The following is a 24,046-nucleotide window of genomic DNA, read 5'->3' as shown; positions in this document are numbered from 1 at the left end:
TACTGCTTTGGTAACATGTTCTCGACTCATTTTGAAATTTTGGAAGGACTCTCATGCCCCAACACTTAGAATGTGGAAAGAAAGAATGACTTGAAAATGCAGCAGATGCGAAAAGATGCTGGGAAGGCTACACTGTACGAATGAAACCATGAAGGAACAATGGGACAATTTCTGCACCTACATGTCTACAATGTAACTTTGACATCAGCTGTTTATAGAGATTTACATTGAACCTCACTGTTTTATGTTTGTTTGTTTGTTTTTATTTCAATTTTATATATATATGCATTTTTTTTTTTTGTTGTTGTTATAAAATGCAAAAACTCAATAAATATTTGAATTATAAAAAAAAAAATCATTTTGTCAGTGAGTTTTCCCTTCATGCCAAAGAGTTTGGACAAACTGAGAAACTAAGTTTCAGAATAAAACATTTAATTGATGCATATCCATCTAAAAAGGATATTCTGAAAGAGCTCATTCAAAATGCAGATGATGCAGAGGCAACAGAAATTCACTTTGTGTGGGACAAAAGAAAACATAGGAAAATAGAAATGGGAACTGGTTCAAGGACCGTCACTTTGTGTGTATAACAACAGAATATTTTCTGACGCTGATTTGCAAGGTATTCAGCAGCTGGGTGAAGGAGGAAAACATGGGACTTTAGGGAGAACTGGGAAATATGGATTTGGCTTCAATTCAGTGTATCATCTCACAGATTGTCAATGTATCTTGACCAGTGACAAATGGCTCTGCATTTCTGATCCAAATTTAAAATATCTGGAAGGTGTAACAAAACAGTCCATGGGCTGCATGTTTTCAGTGGAAGATAAATTTAAAAAGTCTTTTGAAGATGTTTATCATACCTTTCTTCCAGAAATGTTTGATCTCAGTTTTGGAACCATGTTAAGGCTCCCTCTCAGGACAGAGCAAATGGCAGAACAATCTGACATATCTAGACATACAGTCACAGATCATGACATGAAAGAACTTTACTATGCCTTGAAAGAAGATCCTGAAGGACTTATTCTCTTCTTGAAACACATCACAAAAATACAGTTTTCAGAGATTTCTGAAGATGGAAAACAACCTAAATATCCTTTCCTTATCGAAAAGAAATACAAAGAGCAGAGCAGCATGATACACAAGGTTAACTTTCACAGACATGTTAAAGAATTCCTCATGTCAGGAACAGCAGAACCCTGCAAAACCATCTATGAAATGCAAATCTCATCTGGAAAAAAACAAAGCAAGTGGGTTATTGCAGAGTGCTTTGGCTTCTCAAACCAAATTCAGAGAAAAAACAAAGAAAGTTATTTCAAAGTTCCTCAAGCTGCTCTGAGTGCATGTTGGAGTAGCTCATTTAACTACAAATTTACTGGTAGGGCATTTTGTTCTTTGCCCTTACCTGGACAAACTGGTTTACCAGTTCATGTGAATGCAAATTTTGAAGTTGATTCTTCTAGAAGAGACTTATGGAAAGAGGATGGTGATAGTCTGAAAACTGAGTGGAACCAGTCGCTGAAGGTAAACATCATTTCACCACTCTATGCTGACCTCCTGTTACATCTCTGTTCACACATGAAGAAAGATAAACCTACTGATCTTGTAGTCCTCAAGACAGAGCTTACGCCTTCTTGCCTTAAATACTTTCCATGCATTTCTCAAGAAGTAGACAATGTCTGGCATGAGATGATTCATGAGGTCTATAGATCAATCAACCATCGTGGCCTTCCTGTCATACCTACGGTGCACGCTGTTCCTGTTGAGTTATCACATGTTTTAGAAGATACAGATATACAAAAATACACAGTTACCTGGTGCAGTGCAACTAAACCACATTCAGAAAATTGTCCATATTTTACAACTGAGGACCATGATGGAATTTTTAACATTTTAGATGACACTGGGATGAATTTAATACCATACTCTTCTAAAATGAATGAAATAAAAGTTAACTTCAAATTGGCTGGTGTGAATGTGGCAGAAATCAGTGCTTCAACAGTGATTAATTTCTTGAAGCAAAGATCACTGAATGATCCTTCCCAGACAACTGGTAGTTTGCCTTTGCCTATCAACCAGACTTTGATCAAAAACAAAACAAGATGTTCAAAACTTTTGAACTTCTGCTTGACAAATGTCAATGAGGAAAATGTCCATGTCATCAACGGCTTGCCTCTTCTCCTCACACAAGATCAGATGTTAAGAGTCTTTGACACTAAATCCCCAAAGCTGATATCAAGATTTAGCAGTCTTTTCCAAGGATATCAGGAGATGTTTGCAGATGATGCTGTCGATGAAAATCATGACCAAATTATGTATGATGGAATGTTTATTAAGGGCTTAACAATTGATGTTGCAGCAACATATTTGAAACCAGAACTTGAACAATTGCTCAGACAGTCATTACCTGATCAAAGATGCCAGCTCTACAAGGCAGATACAGAGACAATCAAATGGCTGAAAACTTTATGGAGCTTCTTTGATGATGATGACCAAAATGAAAATCTGAATGTATTCACTCAGATAAAAAAGCACTTTGAGGACAGTTCTATCTTACCAGTAATCTGCCCTAGTCAAAATAACACATGTTTCTTACAAACAATGAAGAACATATCAAAAGTAATTCAGGATAAAACTGGAAAAATAGCAGCCATTCTCATAAAACTGGGGTTCATGAAAATATACTGTGCCTTTTTCACTGATCTCAGTTTGGAATTCCGTCACAGGAATATGAATCCAGAGCTCCTGCAAACAGGAGACAGCAGTGGTGTTTTGGAGCAGGTTTATCATGTACCACATCCGCAGTTTAAGGAGCTGTCTAAAGATAATTGTGCAGATCTTCAGTGCTTCTTACAGCATGGTATCAGAGATTCCAATAACAAGAGTCAATATGTGTCAATGCTCAAGTCTTTGCCCCTGTTTGAGTCAATATCTGGAAAACGGGAAAGGATTGATTTACACAGTAGGGTGTTCATTCTAAATTCTCAGCATCAGAATGATTTTCCAAATTTGTACCAGGTCGATGGATGTGACAGTCTCTTCCTCAAGCACAGCTGGGTGAATTTAGGACTGGCAGAACAGCTAGAATTTGAGATTCTGAATGATTTAGAGTTCTGTGTACAGTTCATTCTTCCTTCTGTGCACAAGATGAAAGCAGCCAAGCTTCTTGATTTTATGCGGTTGTTAATGGAACTTGGACCAGTGGATAACAGGATTGTCTCTGCATTGAGAGAGGTCAGATTTATCAGAGATATCCATGGTTCTCTTCAAGTGGCTTCATACTTTTATGATGACACTGTACACCTTTATAAAGTAATGCTTCCAAAAGACAGATTTGTGCCCAAAACCTTTTGGGACAATTTCCAAGATAAATATACTGAAGCATGTAGATTTTTAAATGACCTTGGATTGAAACATGAAGTGTCTGATGAGGAAATCATTGAGTTTGCAAAACAAATTGAATCTGAAAATGGAGACAACACTCCTTTATATGTTCTCAAGGAACGATCACAACTTTTGTTTAAGACTGTTTTGTCAAAGAGTTATAACAAAAACTCTAAATTAATGAATAGAGTTGCTAACATTAAATTCATCTTCCCAGTGCAAATTCAGCAATCACTTTGTGATTATCACAAGCCCTTTGCTCAAGAGAGGCAGGTTGTTGCAATCAATGGATCACTCATTGACAGAGACAGTGATAACCAATATCTGATATGGACGTCTATGCCAATCATACCCTTAGAAAACTGCTCTACACAACAACTAATGAAAATGATGGATGCCGGAGCATTGGAGACTCCACCCCCTGGAAAATTAGCTACTAATCTAAAAAACATCTGTAAATCTCAGTGCCACACAGATGTTCTGCTTAAAACAAGAACCAAGGTATTTATCAAATCATACGCATACCTGCAGTCAATACATTTTGATGTCTCTCTGTTCTCAGACCTTCCCATTATCCTTGTGGAAAATGACACAACCCTTGTGAAAGCTTGCCAGGCAGTACTTTTACTGTCAGATGAGCATGAGTTTAGGCCTTACTTCTACAGCGTTCCCTTAAATTATGATAAATTTAAAGACTTCTTCAAGAAGATTGGCATAGAGGAAAGGCCCACCATTGACCAATATAGTACTGTTCTTCAAGAAATCTATTCAGATAGCTCTGACAAAGACAGCCTTCAGGCAAACCAGCAGAAAACTGTGAAACGTGTTGTACAACAGCTATTTTGCCTGCTGAAAAAGGAACAAAATAAATCTTTTTTTCACAACAACCCGCTTTATCTTCCTTCAACAGATGGAAGACTATATGAATCCAACACTTTGTATTTCAATGACATTGTCTTCCAGCCCACAAGACTTGAGGATCTTTTGGAAACCAAGCTGAAACTGCTAGAAAATTTTTACTTCTGTCATCTTGGAAATGATCACTATGAACATAAAACATTGTTGCAGTTCCTTCCAGAGCATGTCCACCCCAAACTTCTCTCAGATGCAATTTCTGAAAACCTGGAGGAAACAAGTGTCCAATATTGCGATTATGAAGGGGGGTGTGAATTCGGTGGCTTGTTTGACAAGCACTTGTCCTCTGCTCCGTTTCTTCATGGACTAGTCTGTCTCATCAGAGAAGAAGATAAAGGTGGGGCTTCACATTCTGAAGCTGAAGAAAAGTGTGAAGAAATATTTTCTAAGATTCAAATCATCTGTTGTAAAACTCTTCAAACTGAGCTTCTGTTGAACCTTGTGCCACTTGAGGGTAGTAAGGCTGAAACAGATGTTTATGTGAAAAAGCAGCAAAATGGATGCAGTTTCTACATAAAACACAATGATGACATGTCCCTAAAAGTAGTAAATGAAGTTAATAGGTGTCTTACTAAAGAAATCAATGCTCTTCTAAAGAACTGTTTGACCACCTCAAGCCTTCTAGTCCTTGGACAACTTTTGCTGTGTGATAACATGGAGGATGTTGAGAAAACATTAGCAAATCATGACATTCACAACAGTGGCCACAAGGAGGATGAACATGGTAGCTTACCAAAACCTGGATGTTGTATACCTGAAGAATGGCATGACTGCCTTGGCATGAACTTCTTCAACAACTTTGAAAGTGGAGAGTATGTTGGCTTCAGCAAGGACAATTCTGGTGAATATTTCTATGCCATTGTCATCGAGCGAATGAATGATCCAGCCAGACAATTTCCTACCAGTTATAAAATTCAAGTTGGCAGTGATGACTTCATTGCAGTAAGCTCTCTTGACCTTTACCAGTTTAAAAGGGAAAATAAGGCAACTGTACCAAAAGGGTCTACTTGCACAGATATTGAACATCTTTTGACATTTGGGCCTCCACCCAAAATAGTCTTTCCTGAGACATTGGAAGAGATCAAAAGAGAAATTGACCAAAGCTTAAACGAAATCTATAAAATGTCAAGTGAGGACAAACAAAAAGCTCTCAAACGTCTCTACCTCTGCTGGCATCCAGACAAGAACCCAGACAATGAAGCACTTGCCACAGAGGCGTTTAAATACTTGCAAAACAGAATTGAGGAACTACAATGTGGGAATACTGCACACAGCACATCCTTGAACTGGAGAGACTTTCGAGATTTCTATGACATTTGGAATACAGAGGCACGAAGTCACAGGAGGGGACGTGAGAGGTTCTATCAGAACTATTCTAGAAGGAGCTATAACTTTTATTCATACCACAGAGAAACTCCAAGGCCAAACAGAGGAGAGGCAAAACGCTGGTATGAACAAGCTCAATGTGATATCAAAGCAGCTCATAATGACACTAGAGAAGATAGTTCAGAGTGGTGTCTGTTTAAAGTGCATCAGGCTGTGGAAAAAGCCCTGATAGCAGCGATGTACAGGGGAAGTGGACACCGACCCAACAACTACTCAATTACTAGCCTTGCTCAACAGGTGTCCAATTTCAGTTCACAGCTGGGCTCTTTAATGAACACTGTGAGGCAACTGACTGACCTTGGTGTTGATGACAAAAAAACTCAATATCCAAAATATCACCAATTTCCTCACATTCCAAACAAGCAATTTGACATCAACAATGCCAGAAGGGCACTGGATATTGCAAAAAAGCTTTTAGAAAAAATAGAAGAATACATATCTTGAAACATTTCGAATCTACTATTCTGTAGAGGCGGTCATTAGGATCTTTCTGGTATCTGTTTAGCACAACTAACATACACACTGGAAATTCTTAAATCTCTGTAATCATGTTTTGATAATAGTGAATCTTCCTATTGGTTTGCTTAATATTATATGCAACATTTATATTACCCCATACTGGATATTATTGTAGCAAATAGCAGAGCATGCCATGAGCAATGGCATGGTCATGGGTTCAATTCCCAGGGATTGAATAAAATGAAATGTTTATCTTAAATGCAATGTAAGTTTCTTTGGATATACTGAATATTATTGTAGCAAACAGCAGAGCATGGCATTAGCAATGGCATGTTCATGGGTTCAATTCCCAGGGTCTGAATGAAATAAAATTATCTTAAATACAATGTAAGTTTCTTTAGATTTTCTAAAACATTTCTGCAAAATGTGTATCACATTAGAAATACAAATGTCAATGTCCATCATTTATAAGCATGGGTTTTATTAAGAAATATAAACATAAGTCAAAAGCTGTTTTAACCAAATATTCATTAAATGACAAAACAGTCACACAACCATCCTGCATTACAGATGCTGTATGTGCTTTACAATCTTTGCAGCAAAACCACTTCTTGAATCTATTGCAATATAAAATAGTACATGAATAGTGGCTCATGTTGTTCCTCTTACTGTTTGCGAAATTAAGCTTTGATTTGAACATCTGGTTTCCTTCATGCTACTGAAAAACAATGCCAAATGTAGTTTTCTGGTGTCCCAGTAATAACTTATTACACAAATTCTGTACATAATTACAGCAGGCGTACTGCCTGTCTTTTACGTAATGAACACAATAAAAGAAAGCAAGCATTGTTAAAAGTTGTCTTTACAGTGCTGCCCAATGCAGTGTACAGTGCATCTAAAAAATACAAGCAGATATCACACTTTAACACAGTAATGAAAAGAAGAATAAAAGCCCTCACCTGCAGTGGTCATTTTTTCCTGAAATAACGATCTCATATGTTCGGTATGTTTTCATGAATTAATGAAAAAGGATACTTTCTTCTTTTTATTTAGTAATATGTAGGAGACTTAAAATGTCACCTTCATACATTCATCTGGAAGAATATAAGATAATTTGTTGTGAACGGTGATGTCGTACTGTAAAAAAAAATATGCTGTAATTAATGTACAACCCGAATTCCAGAAAAGTTGGGACGTTTTTTAAATTTTAATAAAATGAAAACTAAAGGAATTTCAAATCACATGAGCCAATATTTTATTCACAATAGAACATAGATAACGTAGCAAATGTTTAAACTGAGAAATTTGACACTTTTATCCACTTAATTAGCTCATTTAAAATGTAATGCCTGCTACAGGTCTCAAAAAAGTTGGCACGGGGGCAACAAATGGCTAAAAAAGCAAGCAGTTTTGAAAAGATTCAGCTGGGAGAACATCTAGTGATTAATTAAGTTAATTGATATCAGGTCTGTAACATGATTAGCTATAAAAGCTTTGTCTTAGAGAAGCAGAGTCTCTCAGAAGTAAAGATGGGCAGAGGCTCTCCAATCTGTGAAAGACTGCGTAAAAAAATTGTGGAAAACTTTAAAAACAATGTTCCTCAACGTCAAATTGCAAAGGCTTTGCAAATCTCATCATCTACAGTGCATAACATCATCAAAAGATTCAGAGAAACTGGAGAAATCTCTGTGCGTAAGGGACAATGCCGGAGACCTTTATTGGATTCCCGTGGTCTTCGGGCTCTCAGACGACACTGCATCACTCATCGGCATGATTGTGTCAATGACATTACTAAATGGGCCTAGGAATACTTTCAGAAACCACTGTCGGTAAACACAATCCGCCGTGCCATCAGCAGATGCCAACTAAAGCTCTATCATGCGAAAAGGAAGCCATATGTGAACATGGTCCAGAAGCGCCGTCGTGTCCTGTGGGCCAAGGCTCATTTAAAATGGACTATTTCAAAGTGGAATAGTGTTTTATGGTCAGACGAGTCCAAATTTGACATTCTTGTTGGAAATCACGGACGCCGTGTCCTCCGGGCTAAAGAGGAGGGAGACCTTCCAGCATGTTATCAGCGTTCAGTTCAAAAGCCAGCATATCTGATGGTATGGGGGTGCATAAGTGCATACGGTATGGGCAGCTTGCATGTTTTGGAAGGCTCTGTGAATGCTGAAAGGTATATAAAGGTTTTAGAGCAACATATGCTTCCCTCCAAGCAACGTCTATTTCAGGGAAGGCCTTGTTTATTTCAGCAGGACAATGCAAAACCACATACTGCAGCTATAACAACAGCATGGCTTCGTCGTAGAAGAGTCCGGGTGCTAACCTGGCCTGCCTGCAGTCCAGATCTTTCACCTATAGAGAACATTTGGCGCATCATTAAACGAAAAATACGTCAAAGACGACCACGAACTCTTCAGCAGCTGGAAATCTATATAAGGCAAGAATGGGACCAAATTCCAACAGCAAAACTCCAGCAACTCATAGCCTCAATGCCCAGACGTCTTCAAACTGTTTTGAAAAGAAAAGGAGATGCTACACCACGGTAAACATGCCCCGTCCCAACTATTTTGAGACCTGTAGCAGAAATCAAAATTGAAATGAGCTCATTTTGTGCATAAAATTGTAAACTTTCTCAGTTTAAACATTTGCTATGTTATCTATGTTCTATTGTGAATAAAATATTGGCTCATGTGATTTGAAAGTCTTTTAGTTTTCACTTTATTAAAATTTAAAAAACGTCCCAACTTTTCCGGAATTCGGGTTGTAAATTTGAGAAGAAATATTTTTCAGATTTGGACTTGGTTACCTGAATAAGACTATTCATCTATTCACTGTAATTACCCTGATTAAAAGCTCACACATGAATCAAATGATTTAATAAAGAATGGTGGGGAGTTAAATAAAAATAACAAACAGTCCACAGGCATATGGAAAATATGTAAGGCCCATGTTGAAACACTAGCTGGGAAAGCATAAGCTTGAGAATTTATGGAGCAGCATATCCACAGCACACCTTCAGTACTGCTTTCTTGCAAAGAAAGACTTGGATATCCATTTCTCCATCTTACATCCATCCTTACTGCCAATTGGTATCCATAAAAATTGATAAATTTCCATTTATCAAAGATTTGTGTGTTGATGTATTGTGATTTTTTTTGTTTATTTGTTTATTTACAGCTATAACAATGGCGATAGTAATGCATTGAAATGAAGTGCATTACACATTTTCACATGCTCTTGAAATTACAAAGACATAGAACTGCAATCTGGATTGACATCAGGCACTCCTTTGCCCTTTTGGGCCAGTCCTCCTCACACACAGGAAACATTCAGCACGCATGTGTGGTATGTGCAGGACAGGTGTGCTTGAATAAAAACTGAACTCATAATTGCGTCACACAAGAAAAAAGGAGATGGAATCAAGTCATTTGCCCTGACCACTGAATTAGAGTTTTATTTGCAAGGCATTCTGACAGTTTGATATAAAAAAAAATAAACTGCATAGCTCCATCAAGGACTCTTCATGTTTGTGGAGGAAGAGGCAAGCCTGTCCGAACTTCCCCCTAACGCATCCTTTTAAGATTTGCATATGCAGATATTCCTGGCATCTGGTTTATCCTCAATGTTCCACATTTTCACATGTTGTAGGCCACATATATAGGGTCCAGCTGGTCGGCGAGGAAGCCGTCCCGCAAGTGCATGCGCTGCTTCTCCCCTCTGGAGTTGATAGGAATGACTCCAGGGTCCACCACCACAACGACCCCCACGATGAGATAGTGCTCTTCCAGAACCACGTTGGTCACCAGGGCAACAAGATCCAGGGCTTCCTGTTCTGATCCCTCAAGCTCCACGACGACCACCAAGAGATTCGTCCATGTGAACACAGCACTGAGGAGAGAGTGAGGAGAAGAAAGATGTATGAAAAGCAGTTTACTGTATCTACACTGCAAAACATGGCAATTTTTGTACAACATGGGTATACACATGGTTTTATATTTTTTTAAATCAAATACAAAGTGTAACAAAATTAAAGTTAAATGAAACTTCACCAACAGCATTCATAACTAGTCCTGTTTGTCTTTTTAATGTTAGCTGACTACATGATAACAAGTAGGCATCCCTTGATAAAGAAGTACAGTACACTTAACTGTATTTAATGTGCACTTGTAGTGTGCAAATAAAAAATAAAAAAAATTACATGCAGATAATATTATATTAATGAAAGAAGAGGTCAGTGTACTTAAAGAGAGCAGACTTGCATGACCGTTTCACACTGTAGTACACATTTAAAAAGTGGACTTTTTAATAATGTCAAATTAGAAGTATTATATTGATGTGTTGACTAACATACTAAAGCACATGCAACATACTTTATATAGTTTTAACAGTAGTGTGTTATTCAGTATTATTACACGGCTCTGTGGAATACTTGATTCTGATTAGTCAATCGCGCCATCCAGCAGTATTGTTTATGTAAGGGACAATGTACATCCAGCCGGTTGTCCTCGCTGAATAAACCCTGACATGGTGATCAGGACCCCGACGTGAAGCGGTGCCAGTTTGTTAGTTCTCTTATAATCCATTACAGAGTACAAAACAATCGTAGCAAAATGGAAGCAGCTGTGGATTGCATTGGATGTGACTATGTTAGAGAATTTTAGATTACCAATGTCCATTAGTTTAAGTGTGTTTGACTGACCAACAGAAATTATAGTAATCATATAGTCTTTTATGAATTTTCACATGACAAAAATACCACAACTTGCGTTTCAGGAAATAAGGTAATCAACAGCATGCCACAGATCTTATCTTGTATTTAACTCGAAACTTCCATTAATACCTTTGTAAATTTTGCTTCTCAGGAAAAACTGAGAAAAACTTACTAGTGTAAAACAATGTTTAAACATTTTCAAAGATAATTATTAAGAATAGTTCATTTTTAGCTATTGTCATGGATGCACTGAACAAATGAAAATGATCAAATGTTCAGTTGTTATAAACAGTAATATTATTCCATCAAAATCTACTTTAAAGTATAAGGAATTCATATTGCTTACCACTCTGCAATGCTCTTGTGTGACCTTATGACAGATGTTTCAATATCAATGGGATGGTAGCGCATTCCCCGCAGCTCTAGAGTCTCATCTAGAGAACCAACCACGTACAAGGCATCATGCCGCTCTAGAATAATGTGCAAAAACATCATTTACTGGACAGCACAACTGATTTTCCTTTTATCCTACACTGTAAAAAAAAAATCCTGTTAATTTACAGTAAACAGCTGGCAGCTAAATTTTCCGGCTTTGAGCTGTAATTTTACAGTGCATGTACTGTAATATGGAATGACAGTTTATTACTGTAAAATATATTACAGTACTGAACTGTAAAAAAAATATTATGTACAGTGTAATACTGTAATTTATTGGTTGGTATTATACAGTTTTTTATGTATTAGTTTATATTAAAAATGTTTGTTATTTATGATTTAAAATTTGTATTCTAAAAAGAAAATTTCTTAAACACAAAAGATGGCCTTAAAACTTTGGACTTTTATTAAAGCCAATATATAAAATACATTTAACATTGTTTCCACTTAACAAATATGTGGACATTAAAATAATGGACAAAATACAATTCTCTGAACATGTACTGTAAAACAGCAATACTTTTTTCTGCAATGTACATGCACACTGAAGAGCAGCATACTGAAATCCTGTGAATTTAAATATGTTGTTGCAAAAAGTGCTGTCATTTCAGATTTCACATAAGAATTCAACAGCAGAACACTGCACTGACTTTGCATTAACACTCAATCGCAGAATACTGCACTGACTTCAACTGAACACTCAAATGCAGAACAATGTACTGACTTTGCATTAACACTCAATCGCAGAATACTGCACTGACTTCAACTGAACACTCAAATGCAGAACAATGTACTGACTTTGCATTAACACTCAATCGCAGAATACTGCACTGACTTCAACTGAACACTCAAATGCAGAACAATGTACTGACTTTGCATTAACACTCAACTGCAGAGCACAGCAGCGACTTCAGCTCTGAAACAGGATGTTGAACATCAGCTGTACTGGCTTTGTATTACTGCACAAAACCCCACTCAAAGTCCAAAAGATTTTTTATCAGGTTGGCTACGTGGACATTCACAGTTGCAGTCTTTTTATGGACAAGTTTCCCCGTCTTTTTGGAGATCACCTTCACCTGGCTGGCCTTTGTCCCTCTCTCTGGATTCAAACCAATGAAGCGCCTAAAAAGCAATGTAGAAATAACATATATTAGGCTTGGTAAGTCATGATGAATTTTATATAAGACTATTCGAAGAGGTTTACTCATGATAATAACCTCTGTGTATATTCATTATGAAAGAATGATCTCATTTCAGAGTCCTGACTGACACCTGTGACGGATGTAAAAAGCCACCTCGGAATCAAATGAAACTGACATATTTTTTCTCAACTGTAATGTAACTACTAATTTAATATCTTTATTATTTTACATTAAGTGCACACAACATGTGCATGAACTAACTGCATGATTTGTATTTTGGACATTTCTGCCATATGAGTGTAACAATGTGTATTGATAAAGCACTACATAAATAAAAGAGACTTGTATTAAATATGGATAATATATTTTTTCCAAACATAATATGTATGAGAACAAACATTAAATTATGGTGGTGCATGGTTTATGTTATTGACAGTTCTCTGCTTTCTGTTAAATCATTGCACAATTTATATTAAAGGGCTAATTCACTTTGAAATTAAATTTTGATATGTTTTAGCTTACCCCAAGGGCATCCAAGATGTAGGTGTCTTTGTTTCCACAGTAGTTTCAATTTGGATGTTTTTAGGTCCAGCCGTTCTTGTCTGTCAGTCATATAATGCATGCCTATGGTCACCTCATAAAAGAAAATACACAGGTTCAAATTAAACAGTCCAAATTAAACAATTCCACATCGTAAGTACACATTGATGACCTAAGACATGAAACGAGCGGTTTGTGTGAGAAAACCAACAGTATTTATATAGTTTTTTACCTCTTGAAAAACATCATATCCATGTTGAGGGCATGAGCTTCTTGGTGTGTGAGCGCGTTCGGCTTATCCGGGATGTTTTAAACAAGAAATGTTTTTTAAAAAAATATATGTTTAGGGATGTTTAAAAAGAAAAGAATTGCGTATGCTCGCGCGAGAGGCACATACAGCCAGGAGTCGCGCCGGCGCATCAACAAGCCAGTACGCGCAAATCACAAAGAAGCTCGTTCACTGCAACATGGACATTATGTTTTTCAAGAGGTAAAAAATGATATAAATACTGTTGGTTTTCTCACACAAACCGCTCGTTTCGTGTCTTAATTCATAAATGTGTACTTACGGTTTAATTTGAATCTGTGTATTTTCTTTTATGAGGTGACCATAGGCATGTATTATATGACTGACAGACAAGAACGGTTGGACCTAAAAACATCAAAATTGAAACTACTGCGGAAACAAAGACACCTACATCTTGGATGCCCTTGGGGTAAAACACATCAACATTTAATTTCAAAGTGAACTAGCCATTTAAATGACAAGCTCTTAACAGATCTGGGAAATAAGGCACAATACCAAAACAATATTTACCTTTGTACAAACTCCAGGGTCCTTGAAGCTTCTTCTTGGTACTGTAGATTAAAGATGTAGTAAGTAGAGAAAACTGCAGCTAGCCCTGTGATGATGCTTTGGTCGACACCTTCACAGATTACATGATTTTCGATGGTGATCATCCATCCTCCAATTGTGGCTTCATCACCGGCAACTGATAAAGACAACAAATTGCAGCTAAAACAGTGTCTAATATGGTCATCAGTACTTTATTCATTGTAAATTAAATACATTTTTTGCAGATCAGAAGTTGTCATGGCCTGGGATGGCTAAAACAATGTTGATGAGGTAGACTGATGTGAGAACCTTGCTTATCTGACACTTACACAGCAGTATCAGTCGTGGAGAGGCGGGGATGGTCAGAGTGCTCTCAACATCTGCTGCCGTGGCAGATATCTGCAGAACACAGACAATTGTATAAAAATTATACATGACAGAATAACAAACCCAGTAATAGCAAGTATTATGTAAATGTAAACAAACATACATCAGCACGGAGTATTAGTCCCTCTATCCCTTCATCGAAGTAGGCCATCAGCAGCTGTATTAGAGTCAACTCTCCATCTTCATCCTGGGTGACGATAGACTGCACATCTTTGTTCTTTGATTTGGTCTGCAGGTACTTCCTGATTCCCTGTCCACATTCCTTAATGGATAGGTCCAAGACACGTAACACGTTAATGTCAGTTAGTAACTCGAAGTGAATGAAGATACCTCTTTGTGTAAAAAGGTAAGGCCACTGGATTCTCATATCTTCGATGGACGGTGATGGAGCCTGATTTATGTGTCTACGCTGAAGACAGAATGTTGTTTTCATAAGGTTAATCACTTCCCCCTTCTCACCACTGCGAATACCTTCTTGTCTATAAATGGTCTCCAACTGTTGCCTCTTCTGCTCCAGTGTTTCATATGTTTCTTCTGGTGGCAGTTCAGGGTTAAATTGTGTGCATCCATAAGAATCACTTGGCCTCTGATGCTGTTGTCCAGGCACTTTTGAAGTTCGGAGTCTGTTCTTTGTCCCTGCACGGTTCATGTTCTCAATTCTTGTTTTTAATTGACAAAGCAGTGAAGTACATCCACTACCAATGATGACACCGCTTGGTGTCATATCTGCAAAACTGTTGGGGAAATGCTTAACAATGTTGCGGCAGATGATGAGACATTCATTGCGTGTGGGGTTATTCTCACATTTCCTGATTTCATCAGCTAGGATACGTATCATCTGGCGTCGCTTGTCAGGAGCAGGGCGCTTGCTGTTGGCAATAGCTGACTGCACTTCCACAGGCATTTTATCCCAAGGAATCTCAAAATTTTCATACCACTTACTGGATATGTTGGGTGATTGGCTTGCCTTGCTTAAAGTACAAGGTGTTGATGCTCGTGAAGAGCTTGAGCTTGAAGATGTGCAAGGCTGTGGACTGGAGAGTGAAGACATACTTGTATCTGTTGACTCATCTGGCAATATTTGGAGATCAAGTGTGACTTTTGTAGTTTCTGAAACACATACAATTAAAATACAATTTTTTAAAAGCTAATCCAATTTCTTACCAAGATGTAGGTTAATTTTTTTTTTTCAATATAACAATGAAAATTGAATGATAGAAAATCAATGGTTAGCATCCCTTTGACAATAAAAAGCATATACATGTAAAACAAAACAATTAATAATAATAATTATTACAAATAGAAACAAAACCTTACCAAGTTTGAATGCCTCCAAAAGTTTCCTTTGCTGTATAATAGGCAGGACATCTTTGAGATCTTCCTGTTGTACATATACGAGGTCTTCTATAGATTCCACACCTGAGCGTTCAAGTGAAGTGATGACATGTTCTCGAATCTCCTCAGTCAGACTGGGCAAAGCCCTGAGGATGATAGCCTTTATCTCGTTATGGATTGACATGTAGGAAAGGAATCTAAAATGTGGGGACAGAGTGGTGAAGAGTTACCAAAGACATGCCACAAACTGAATATTTAGGCAGTGGGTAATAATCAAGAAGCTCTGATTGACTGACACAGTAATAGGCCTCCTGCATTGGTGTAGTGCAATAACTGTTACTGTAAGGTTGACGAACAGCCTGGTATACCTCAGTGATAAAATACACAGCTGAATTGTTATGAATGATAGCCTTTTTGATTTGTCCTACTATAAGTCCGTCATCATTATGGCCTATCACCACAAACATGTTGCTCTTATAAGTTGTCCCTTTTACAGTCACACTATGACTTATAAGTGTATGAAGAGGATCAAAGTTCAGATGACCAACTGACTGTATTATCTTGGCATTGTAGTCTCCAGCAATGAATTCAGTTCCCTTCTCTACTACTACAGAGGGTGGGAACAGTGACCCAGTACTTAGAAAAGATTGTAAAAGTTGATGTCTTTCAGCAAGAGTTTTGCAGAGGTTTTTGAAGTTATGAAGCTTCCTTGCACATTGTTTGAAGTAAGTATGCTTACTTTCAAACCTTAATGTGCATAAACGGATGAGTGGCCCAAACTGAATGATAAGTTCTGGATAATGATTTAGGTAGTGATGCTTAGGCTTAAGTGGATGTTCCCCAAAACTCTGTGTTCTGGTATGCAAATATTCATCTATCAGAACTCGTAAATAGGCTACCTGACCTGTGGAAATTGCTGGTGCACAAACAAGCTCTACAATTTCTCTCAGCTGTAAGATAAGTTGCCATGCTACACTATCTTCAGGACATTTTATTTTATCACCAATTAACACTGGCAACATTCGCAGGAAACACCAATTTTGAACTGCATGTCCGGAGAGTTTTCCAGCCCCTGGGTTCACCTCAGAAGGTTTGTTGTTAGCATCATTGCCTAGATATTTAAATTGATTTATGCGCCGATTCAACTGAACATAAGTAAAGTTTTTCTCTTTTGACACAAGGTGGTTGAGGTATAACACCAAATCAGTTGAGACAACGCCCTCAAAAAGGTCATGACCAAGGCAAGGAGGTAATCCGGGCTGACATACATGAAAATATGTGAGCTCATTGAAGATGGAGTCAAATTTAACACCACCACAGTCACGTGATTCTACGTTACAACTCAGATCCTCAACATGTTTCTGAAATGACTGTGGTGTGCGGTCAGGGCCCTTGGCCAGAGGGTCTGCCAGAAATGCTTCCCGATTAATCTCACAATACCTGCAAAAATATGAGCTTCTGCTAAAATTTTCAGTGAAGCCCCCAATATTGTGTGAACCCAAATTGTCACCTGAAATTGCATAAAGGGTTCCTTTGCAGAGCTGGCCATCTGGCAGTATTACTCCATTTGTCTCAAAATCCTTTAAATCTTTCACCAGAGAGCCAAACACTAGATTCTGTCCAAAATGCTTATAGTCTTGTTCTCGACATAACAGTACAAGTTGCATCTGATCAAGACTCAATCTGTTGTGTGGTAAAATGTTTGCAAGTGTCAGATACATGGCTAAAATCTTGTGCTTTTTCCTCCCTGACCCTAGGGGGTTTACTACTTCAAAGGCATCCTGATAAAGGATTATGCCAATTGAAGATGTTGTGTGCTTGAGTAGTAAGTTCTTTTTAATGTTTGTGCCATCCCACAAATCCTGAAAAATATTATCAGTCTGGACTCTAGTTTGTATTTGCTGTAGCTGGTCTCTCACTGACTCTGAGGACAAAAGGGACACAATCGTGTTTTTCACAGGAATATATTGCACAAAACATTCGTTGCCCGACTCATTTTTACCAAGACAAATGGATTCGGGCTCTACATAACTAAAGTTATTTTTGAAAAATTTTTTTCTCTTATGGTCAGATTTAAGTGCATGAGTATTACAAGCCCTGTGGAGATCCTCACTTTTCATGGTATCAATCACAGTGTTTATGTCATCTTTAGTTAGTCCAAGCAATGTCAATTTATCCACAAGTTTGGAAATTAGATGTGACTGATTTATGTCATGTATTTCCTGATAGTGTTCAATGATGGTTTGAATAGTAGAAGATGGAAGGAGCAATTTAGATTGAAGTTTCAGATAAAACAAGGCCAAATGTCTTATAAATTCTCCTTCATCTTCCTTTTCTGGGAACACATCCATTTCTTCAGGACAGAAATCGTCAGTTTGCATATCACAACTTGTATTATTACCATCACTAGTACTGGCAGGATTTGCAACTGAGTCAAGTAGACTTTCATTAGAACAATGTTTATGCTTTCTTGAGACATGTGATGTGAATGTAGACTTGACAGTAAATTTTTGGTTACATTTTCTGAATGGGCATGTAACAGTCTTACCTTCAGTAATGTGGTTTTTCAGGTGTAAGATTAGACCCCGGATATCCTCACACTTCGAGCTACAAAAGTCAACGTGACACGTTAAATCATCAGTTTTATGCAGTTTAGTCTTATTCTTTCCAAATTTATGACCATATGTGTGACACTTAAAGGCTGAAAATTTTGAAAAAACTCTTGTGCACTGAGGGAAACCGCACTTAAACGTTGCATTAGGCAAAAAACTATGCATCCGCATGTGCCTGACATGCGTAAAGGAATTGCTGCAGGTTTTATTGCAAATATTGCAGATTAACATTTTATAATGCAGTCAGCAAATATCAACGGCAAAATAACCATGCTAGTTTAACACAAGCCCTCTTTGAGCTAAAATAAACTAAACTTACGTCGAATGCAAACGTAGCTAACATGTTGCTAATTCAGTACATAATACTCAGAAAAATCGATTTGTTATTAGCAAATAATATAATAAAGGTTAGTACAGTGTAACATTGAAAATGATAAAATTGCATTTACCTCAAGCAAGGAGGGAAAACCCAGTGCGGGAATGCCGTTTATCTCGACCAGTTCAGCTTCAGCCGTTCAGTTCATAGTCGACTCGGGACAAACCTCAAAATTGTTGTGTTCTAAAACTCTTTATCCTTCGTTCTGCAATATTTACGTACACCAGGTGAAAAGATGAGGCTAGATTTGATGATCTTGCTCAGATTAGACCTGCAGGTTTCTCTTCTGAGGAGTTGTGAGCATTCGAAACAGCTTTGGACACGTGACTAGACTTAAAAAATACTGTTCTGTACCGTTGAATTAAACAGCAGTTTGCGATTAAAAGTTTTTTTTCCAAAAACGGTTTGCATTCACAGTATTCAACTGTATTTTTGAATAACAGTGCTTTACTGTTGGAAAATCTCTGTTTTTTTACAGTTTTTTTTTACAGTGTACATGTAGCTTTGTTTTCATTATTTTGCTTCAGGTATATATTACGGCGATTCAGAATTCAAATATCCGGGGTCTGTATAAAACTCAATCGTGTTGGAAATATGCCCTACACCAAACTCAACCCTAAACCTACCCGATAGTGTTATTAATATTTTTTTTAAGTCATAACATGATATTCAAGTTATTTTGCAAAAATTACGCTTTATTAATCTATTTGTGTGAAAAGGAATAAATGGTGTCTGAGTTTTATTGCCTCTAGTGTATTTATTTTGGAAACTGCAGTGTTATGTACTTACTGGTACATATTTTGTGCCCCGCTTAAAAGTGCCCCCAGGTTAGAGCTGTAATCGGGCCTTAAAAGTTAGGCCCGACGTGACCCAAGCCCGACAGATGTCATCCTGAGCCTGACAAGTAGATTTTGACTGACAGCTTTTTAAAAGCCCGAACCCGTTTACGGCCCGAAATTATTCAATTGTGCACACACACACAGCTCTTTTGCCTTTTGTCAAGAATGAGTCATTTCTACATGTTTTAACATAATTTATGCATGACTAACGTAGGCTATAGGCCACTTGGAAGTTGGAACAAATAAATAAAATAAGTCCTCTGTAACATCGTAACATCTTAGCACTCTAAATAGAGCTAGGCATACACTTAGCCTATAAATAGGCCAATGCGCCAATAAAATGAGTCTTTCATAACAAATTAAATTAAGATAAAGTCTAAATTAAAATAACAAAATTAAGATAAAGGCTCCGTCAGATTTGCTTCTCCACTAGCAGCTGAAATGTAATAAAAAAAAAATGCTAACATTAGCCTATATACTCTGTCTACTGTACATTATGCATTTAAGACTTAATTAATATTTAGTTATAATTTGAAAAACCTTTACTCACCAAGGTTAGGCTACATGTTTTTGTGGAGGAAAGTTATTGAATCCACTGTGGATGGATGCTTTTCCACACCTCAGACTTTGCTTTAGTTGCTGGTGCAACCAAAACATAATCGCCAGAGGCAAGCCTCCGTTTCTCCTACTCAGCATACATTTTCGCATCTTTCTCTTGCTAATTGAAACACATCACATGACCACTCATTTACAGCGCAAACCGGAGCACAAGCCCGAGCCTGGCCTGAGCCCGTGTAAAATTATAAGAATTAATCCCGAACCCATCGGGTCCCGTCGGGTTTGGGCAAGATCTTCAGCTCTACCCCAGGTGCGTTTATGCCATGAGACCAGGTAGATTTATTTTGTCATTGATAGTAATAAAATGCACTTTGGGTTCTGATGTATCTCCACAGGGTGCTAACAGTTGTCTCAAATGTAATCCAAAATATTGTACCTTGTTATGGCACATCCAGTAGTCATTACAGAATTGAAACATGTCCTTGCATTGTACACACAGACCATCTCGTGCACTCTATAACACAAGACAGCTAACCAACTGTATGCTTCAGGCATGTGAACGATTTTCTGCACGTGTCAGCAGACAGCTTACACAACGCTGAGAGGCAGTTTCCCATCTCAACCAGAAATTGGATATCACGTCTCTCCACATATCAAAGGCATAGATGTGTGTACAGCTGTACAAATGCTTGCCGGATACACATAACAACCTGAAAATTATTTTCGCAAATATCAAAAGAGGTGGCGTCTGATGAGACACACTCTTTTGTCATCGCTGGCTCCACAAATAATTCATAGACAGCAGAGTGAAGTCGAGGCACTAGAACTCATACTGACAGCCACTACCTCCACATTCTTCCACCTGTCTTATCCTGTCTTCAGCACAGACAAATAAAACGACAACAAGACAGTTTATCGCTCTGACTGGTCAACTGTCTCCAGATGATGATCTTATTCATTGTCCATCTGATCAGATTTGGGAGGGGTTTGACTTGCCAGAAAAGAGAAAGGATTGAGGCAACTATGAGAGTCCTTCATCTGATGAAAAATGGAACGATTAAATGAGAATTAAATGAGAAGTTTCTCAGGTCTTACACTGTAACCAGGAATAACTAATAAAGTGTCTATAGAAATAAATAAAAATCTCTTTCATGCTGATCTAAGTTTCCAAATTAGGAACATTCTTGGGGATGATTGTCAAAATGTTCCTGAAGCTCTATTTTGATTTGATAATGTGAATTGCTGATTCAACAGTTCAGTGGATTCAGAATGTCAGGGGTACAATTCCCATACTATGACGTAACTCACTGATAAATCACCATAGTACGATGTATTGTTGTGGAAACTAACTAGCCAGTCACGGCTTTCTCCGTTGTTTGAGCCACATAAGTTCAACACTTTAGGGCTGATGTAAATGGCGTCTGATGACTAATTTATTATTTTTGGTTCCCAAGTCATTTGTGTTTCATCGCGGATTTCCTCTTATGTCATACTCCAAGGTTCCCATAGGTGTTTATGCACATGCACACTCTTCAAAAGCAGCGCTTACTGAGGACGCGCTAAAATATATCGATTAAAATTTATATTTAAATAGAATAAAAGATAATAGATTGTATTGCATGTTAGCTTGCTTAGTGTCCCCAAGAGCATAATTTAAGTCCATACTGTATGTCTTACTAAGAAGAAAATATGCTTCTAACCACAGGTGGCAAGCTGTAGTTCCAGGCATGTAAGTTTGCAACACTGTTTGCGAATGTTAGTTTGAACTATGGTTTTGGGAAACAGCTAATCGTTAAACTATGTTGGTAACAACAGAACTTGCGACCATAGTTGGCTAAAAATGCTTTTGGGAAACACACCCCAGTAACTCCAAAACACAATCTATTTGAAAGATTCATTAGAGGGATTCAGTAGGAGTCATTTGTAAGTCGGATTACTCTTGTTGTGGAGTATGTTTATGATTGACTAAAAACCATAAGCTGATAAGAGTCATTATTTTGTGAATCAGACTACACATGTTGTCTTATATGTTATTGTATGCAGCATGCAAGTACACCAGAAAATTTGGGTTTTCTTGCAAATATGCACTAAAACACTGGAAAAGAGTAAATGATCATTCTTGGGATTTTAGGAATTGATTGGGATCATGTCTGTATTCCATATTATGTTTGATACTGCCTTGGGATCAGCTCACTAAGTTCCAAGAAAATCTTTGAATCTTACTCTTTTCTGATTCTATTCATGTTAATAAAATCTCCTAACAAGTGCTTTGATTGGCATTAGCAGCTTGCGACCTCCCCTCACAAATCCCTCCTTTGGCTCCATCTCTCGTGTGTGGACTTTCAGGTTCACTCTCTCTCTCTGCTCTGAACATCTGTTTGCTGTTGAACTATAGTTGGATTTGCCCATATAGCTCCAAGAGCGTTAATTAGTGGATGGAGATTAGGATGGGAAAATCTCCTGATTATCTCACAGAATCCTGGGAAAGAGTTGCATTATAGTAGAGATGCCATCACCTTCTTATTTGTGTTTGGTTTAATTACTGAGAATGGGTCACATTGAAAGTGGCTCTGATAGACGTGGGATATGATCAGCACAGCTGAGGATCATTTTCCAGTGGCTAAATAAAGAACATTTCATAAAAGGAGGGAGCTTGCAGAGAAAGTTTCAGTTTAAAAGTTTAAAAGCAGAAAAGAGTTGGTTATTATTGTGAGTCAGTGCTTGGTTTATTAACCAAGGTTTGATCTTCTCGTATCTCCTTACATTTGAACGGGAAGTTTTGAGGTCTTTAAATGTGATTGGATTACAAATGGCCACAGTTCACTGTCCACGTTCCAAAAATATAAAGGTCAGTTTCCCACACTCAGATACAGCTTAGCCCGAGTCATAAATATGGCCAGTGAATAATCATTATTATGCAATAAACCAGATCTAAAGCTGTGTGTTTTCAGGAAAGAGCACCCCCCCCCCCCCCCCCCCCCAAAAAAAAGTGGGTCAAGGATTGGAACAGATTCAAGATTCTAACAGAACAAATTGAATGTGAACCAAAATTAGTATGATGACAAGTAACGCCTATGTTCCCTGATGTAACTGTTAAATTACCGTACAACTCTAAACAATGAATAAAAATCGTTTAAAAAAAAAAAAAAGCCTGGATAAATAAAAAGGCTGATGCAGATCTCTATTCTTTGTGTAAATCTAATTTGTTAGCAGTGTTTCACTACACAGTCTGATGTTTTTATTCTCTTCTCTTTACCCCCCTTGTGCACAGTTCATTATAAATAGCCATGAGGGAAGTGTCTTTTATTATTTACAGTATTTACTTCAGGGAAAGTCATGGCTTGTGTCATATTTATCTTGTTGAAAAATGGGCTGAGGAATGCACTTCACCCCGCTTTGAACACAAGGAAATGTAGCGAGCTACAGATACAGCTCATGGTGGGTATAATTCAGTGAGCAATGATGAGATATGTCTCTCAATTATTCTGACAGCTCACAGAGAAATTCAAAGTGTGGGGCAAGTGAGATTTTTTTAATCTTTTTTTTTCTATTCTGCAAAGACACATTAAATAGTTTTAAAAGTAATATAAAAAAGTAATATATAGTAGTATATATAACTAATATATAATAACAGTTAGCTATCAAATGTTGTTTCATATATTTATTATATTTTATTTGTAAATATATCATGTATTTTCTTAAAATCAATACGGTAAATATATCTTTAAGGAAAACATATATTGTTTTAAGGAAGCGGAACATACATGCAAGAGATTTGTCCCATCTGGGATGGAGCGAATGACGGTGGGGGAAGCGTGGGATTTTACAACAACCAGTGATACACATTATGACAGAGTGTGTGTGTGTGTGTGTGTGTGTGTGTGTGTGTGTGTGTGTGTGTGTAACCCAAGCCAGGCACCAGAGCAGACAGGTCTAGCATTACACAGCCTCGAGGCAGCTACATCTGCACCAGGTCTTGTCCGACAATACACAGAGACTGCAGCCAAACTCATACACACACTGACATCATCCAGCAGCGGCTTCTGCTGTATGTTACTCACACCCACCGAGCACAGGTAGCTGATACTGGAGAAACACTCTCATCCAGCAGGACAAAAAAAAATAT

The 24,046-nt window shown here is 37.7% G+C and overlaps 2 protein-coding genes across 7 annotated transcripts in view; both read right to left on the bottom strand.

Annotated features, from left to right (window-relative positions):
- LOC132130902 (transcription factor COE1-A-like) overlaps positions 1-24,046 on the bottom strand; it is a 176,424-nt gene that overhangs the window by 84,637 nt on the left and 67,741 nt on the right. The gene's annotated exons all lie outside the window — the stretch shown is intronic.
- LOC132130903 (uncharacterized) lies at positions 12,061-18,980 on the bottom strand. 3 transcript variants are annotated; one of them, XR_009428807.1, is made up of 8 exons: positions 18,597-18,980; positions 18,084-18,142; positions 15,518-15,732; positions 14,304-15,310; positions 14,143-14,212; positions 13,796-13,970; positions 12,961-13,072; positions 12,285-12,418 (listed from the first exon to the last, which is right to left on the bottom strand). XR_009428807.1 is itself a non-coding variant. In XM_059542768.1 (7 exons), the coding sequence occupies exons 3-7, from the start codon at positions 15,717-15,719 to the stop codon at positions 12,253-12,255; spliced, it is 1,620 nt and encodes a 539-aa protein (XP_059398751.1). In that variant the 5' UTR covers positions 15,720-15,732; positions 18,084-18,142; positions 18,597-18,980; the 3' UTR covers positions 12,061-12,252. The 3 variants fall into 3 exon arrangements, 2 of the variants coding, with proteins under 2 accessions (XP_059398751.1, XP_059398752.1); XM_059542768.1 differs by lacking the exon at positions 12,961-13,072 and having other exon boundaries at positions 12,061-12,418; XM_059542769.1 differs by lacking the exon at positions 12,961-13,072 and having other exon boundaries at positions 12,061-12,418; positions 15,518-18,980.

The sequence above is a fragment of the Carassius carassius genome, chromosome 47 (assembly GCF_963082965.1).
Source record: "Carassius carassius chromosome 47, fCarCar2.1, whole genome shotgun sequence".
Taxonomy (NCBI): domain Eukaryota; kingdom Metazoa; phylum Chordata; class Actinopteri; order Cypriniformes; family Cyprinidae; genus Carassius; species Carassius carassius.
Note: the sequence above shows the minus strand (reverse complement) of the source record. Positions and strands in the feature narration are given on the sequence as shown.

What these genes read in the sequence shown, in the direction of transcription:
- LOC132130903 (XM_059542769.1), bottom strand. Translation starts at nt 15,719, where the DNA reads ATGTCAATCCATAACGAGATAAAGGCTATCATCCTCAGGGCTTTGCCC. An exon ending in TTTGGAGGCATTCAAACTTG is followed by an intron (nt 15,311 to 15,517) that starts GTAAGGTTTTGT and finishes TATGTGTTTCAG; the next exon opens with AAACTACAAAAGTCACACTT. An exon ending in TCCACGACTGATACTGCTGT is followed by an intron (nt 13,971 to 14,142) that starts GTAAGTGTCAGA and finishes TGTCTTTATCAG; the next exon opens with TTGCCGGTGATGAAGCCACA.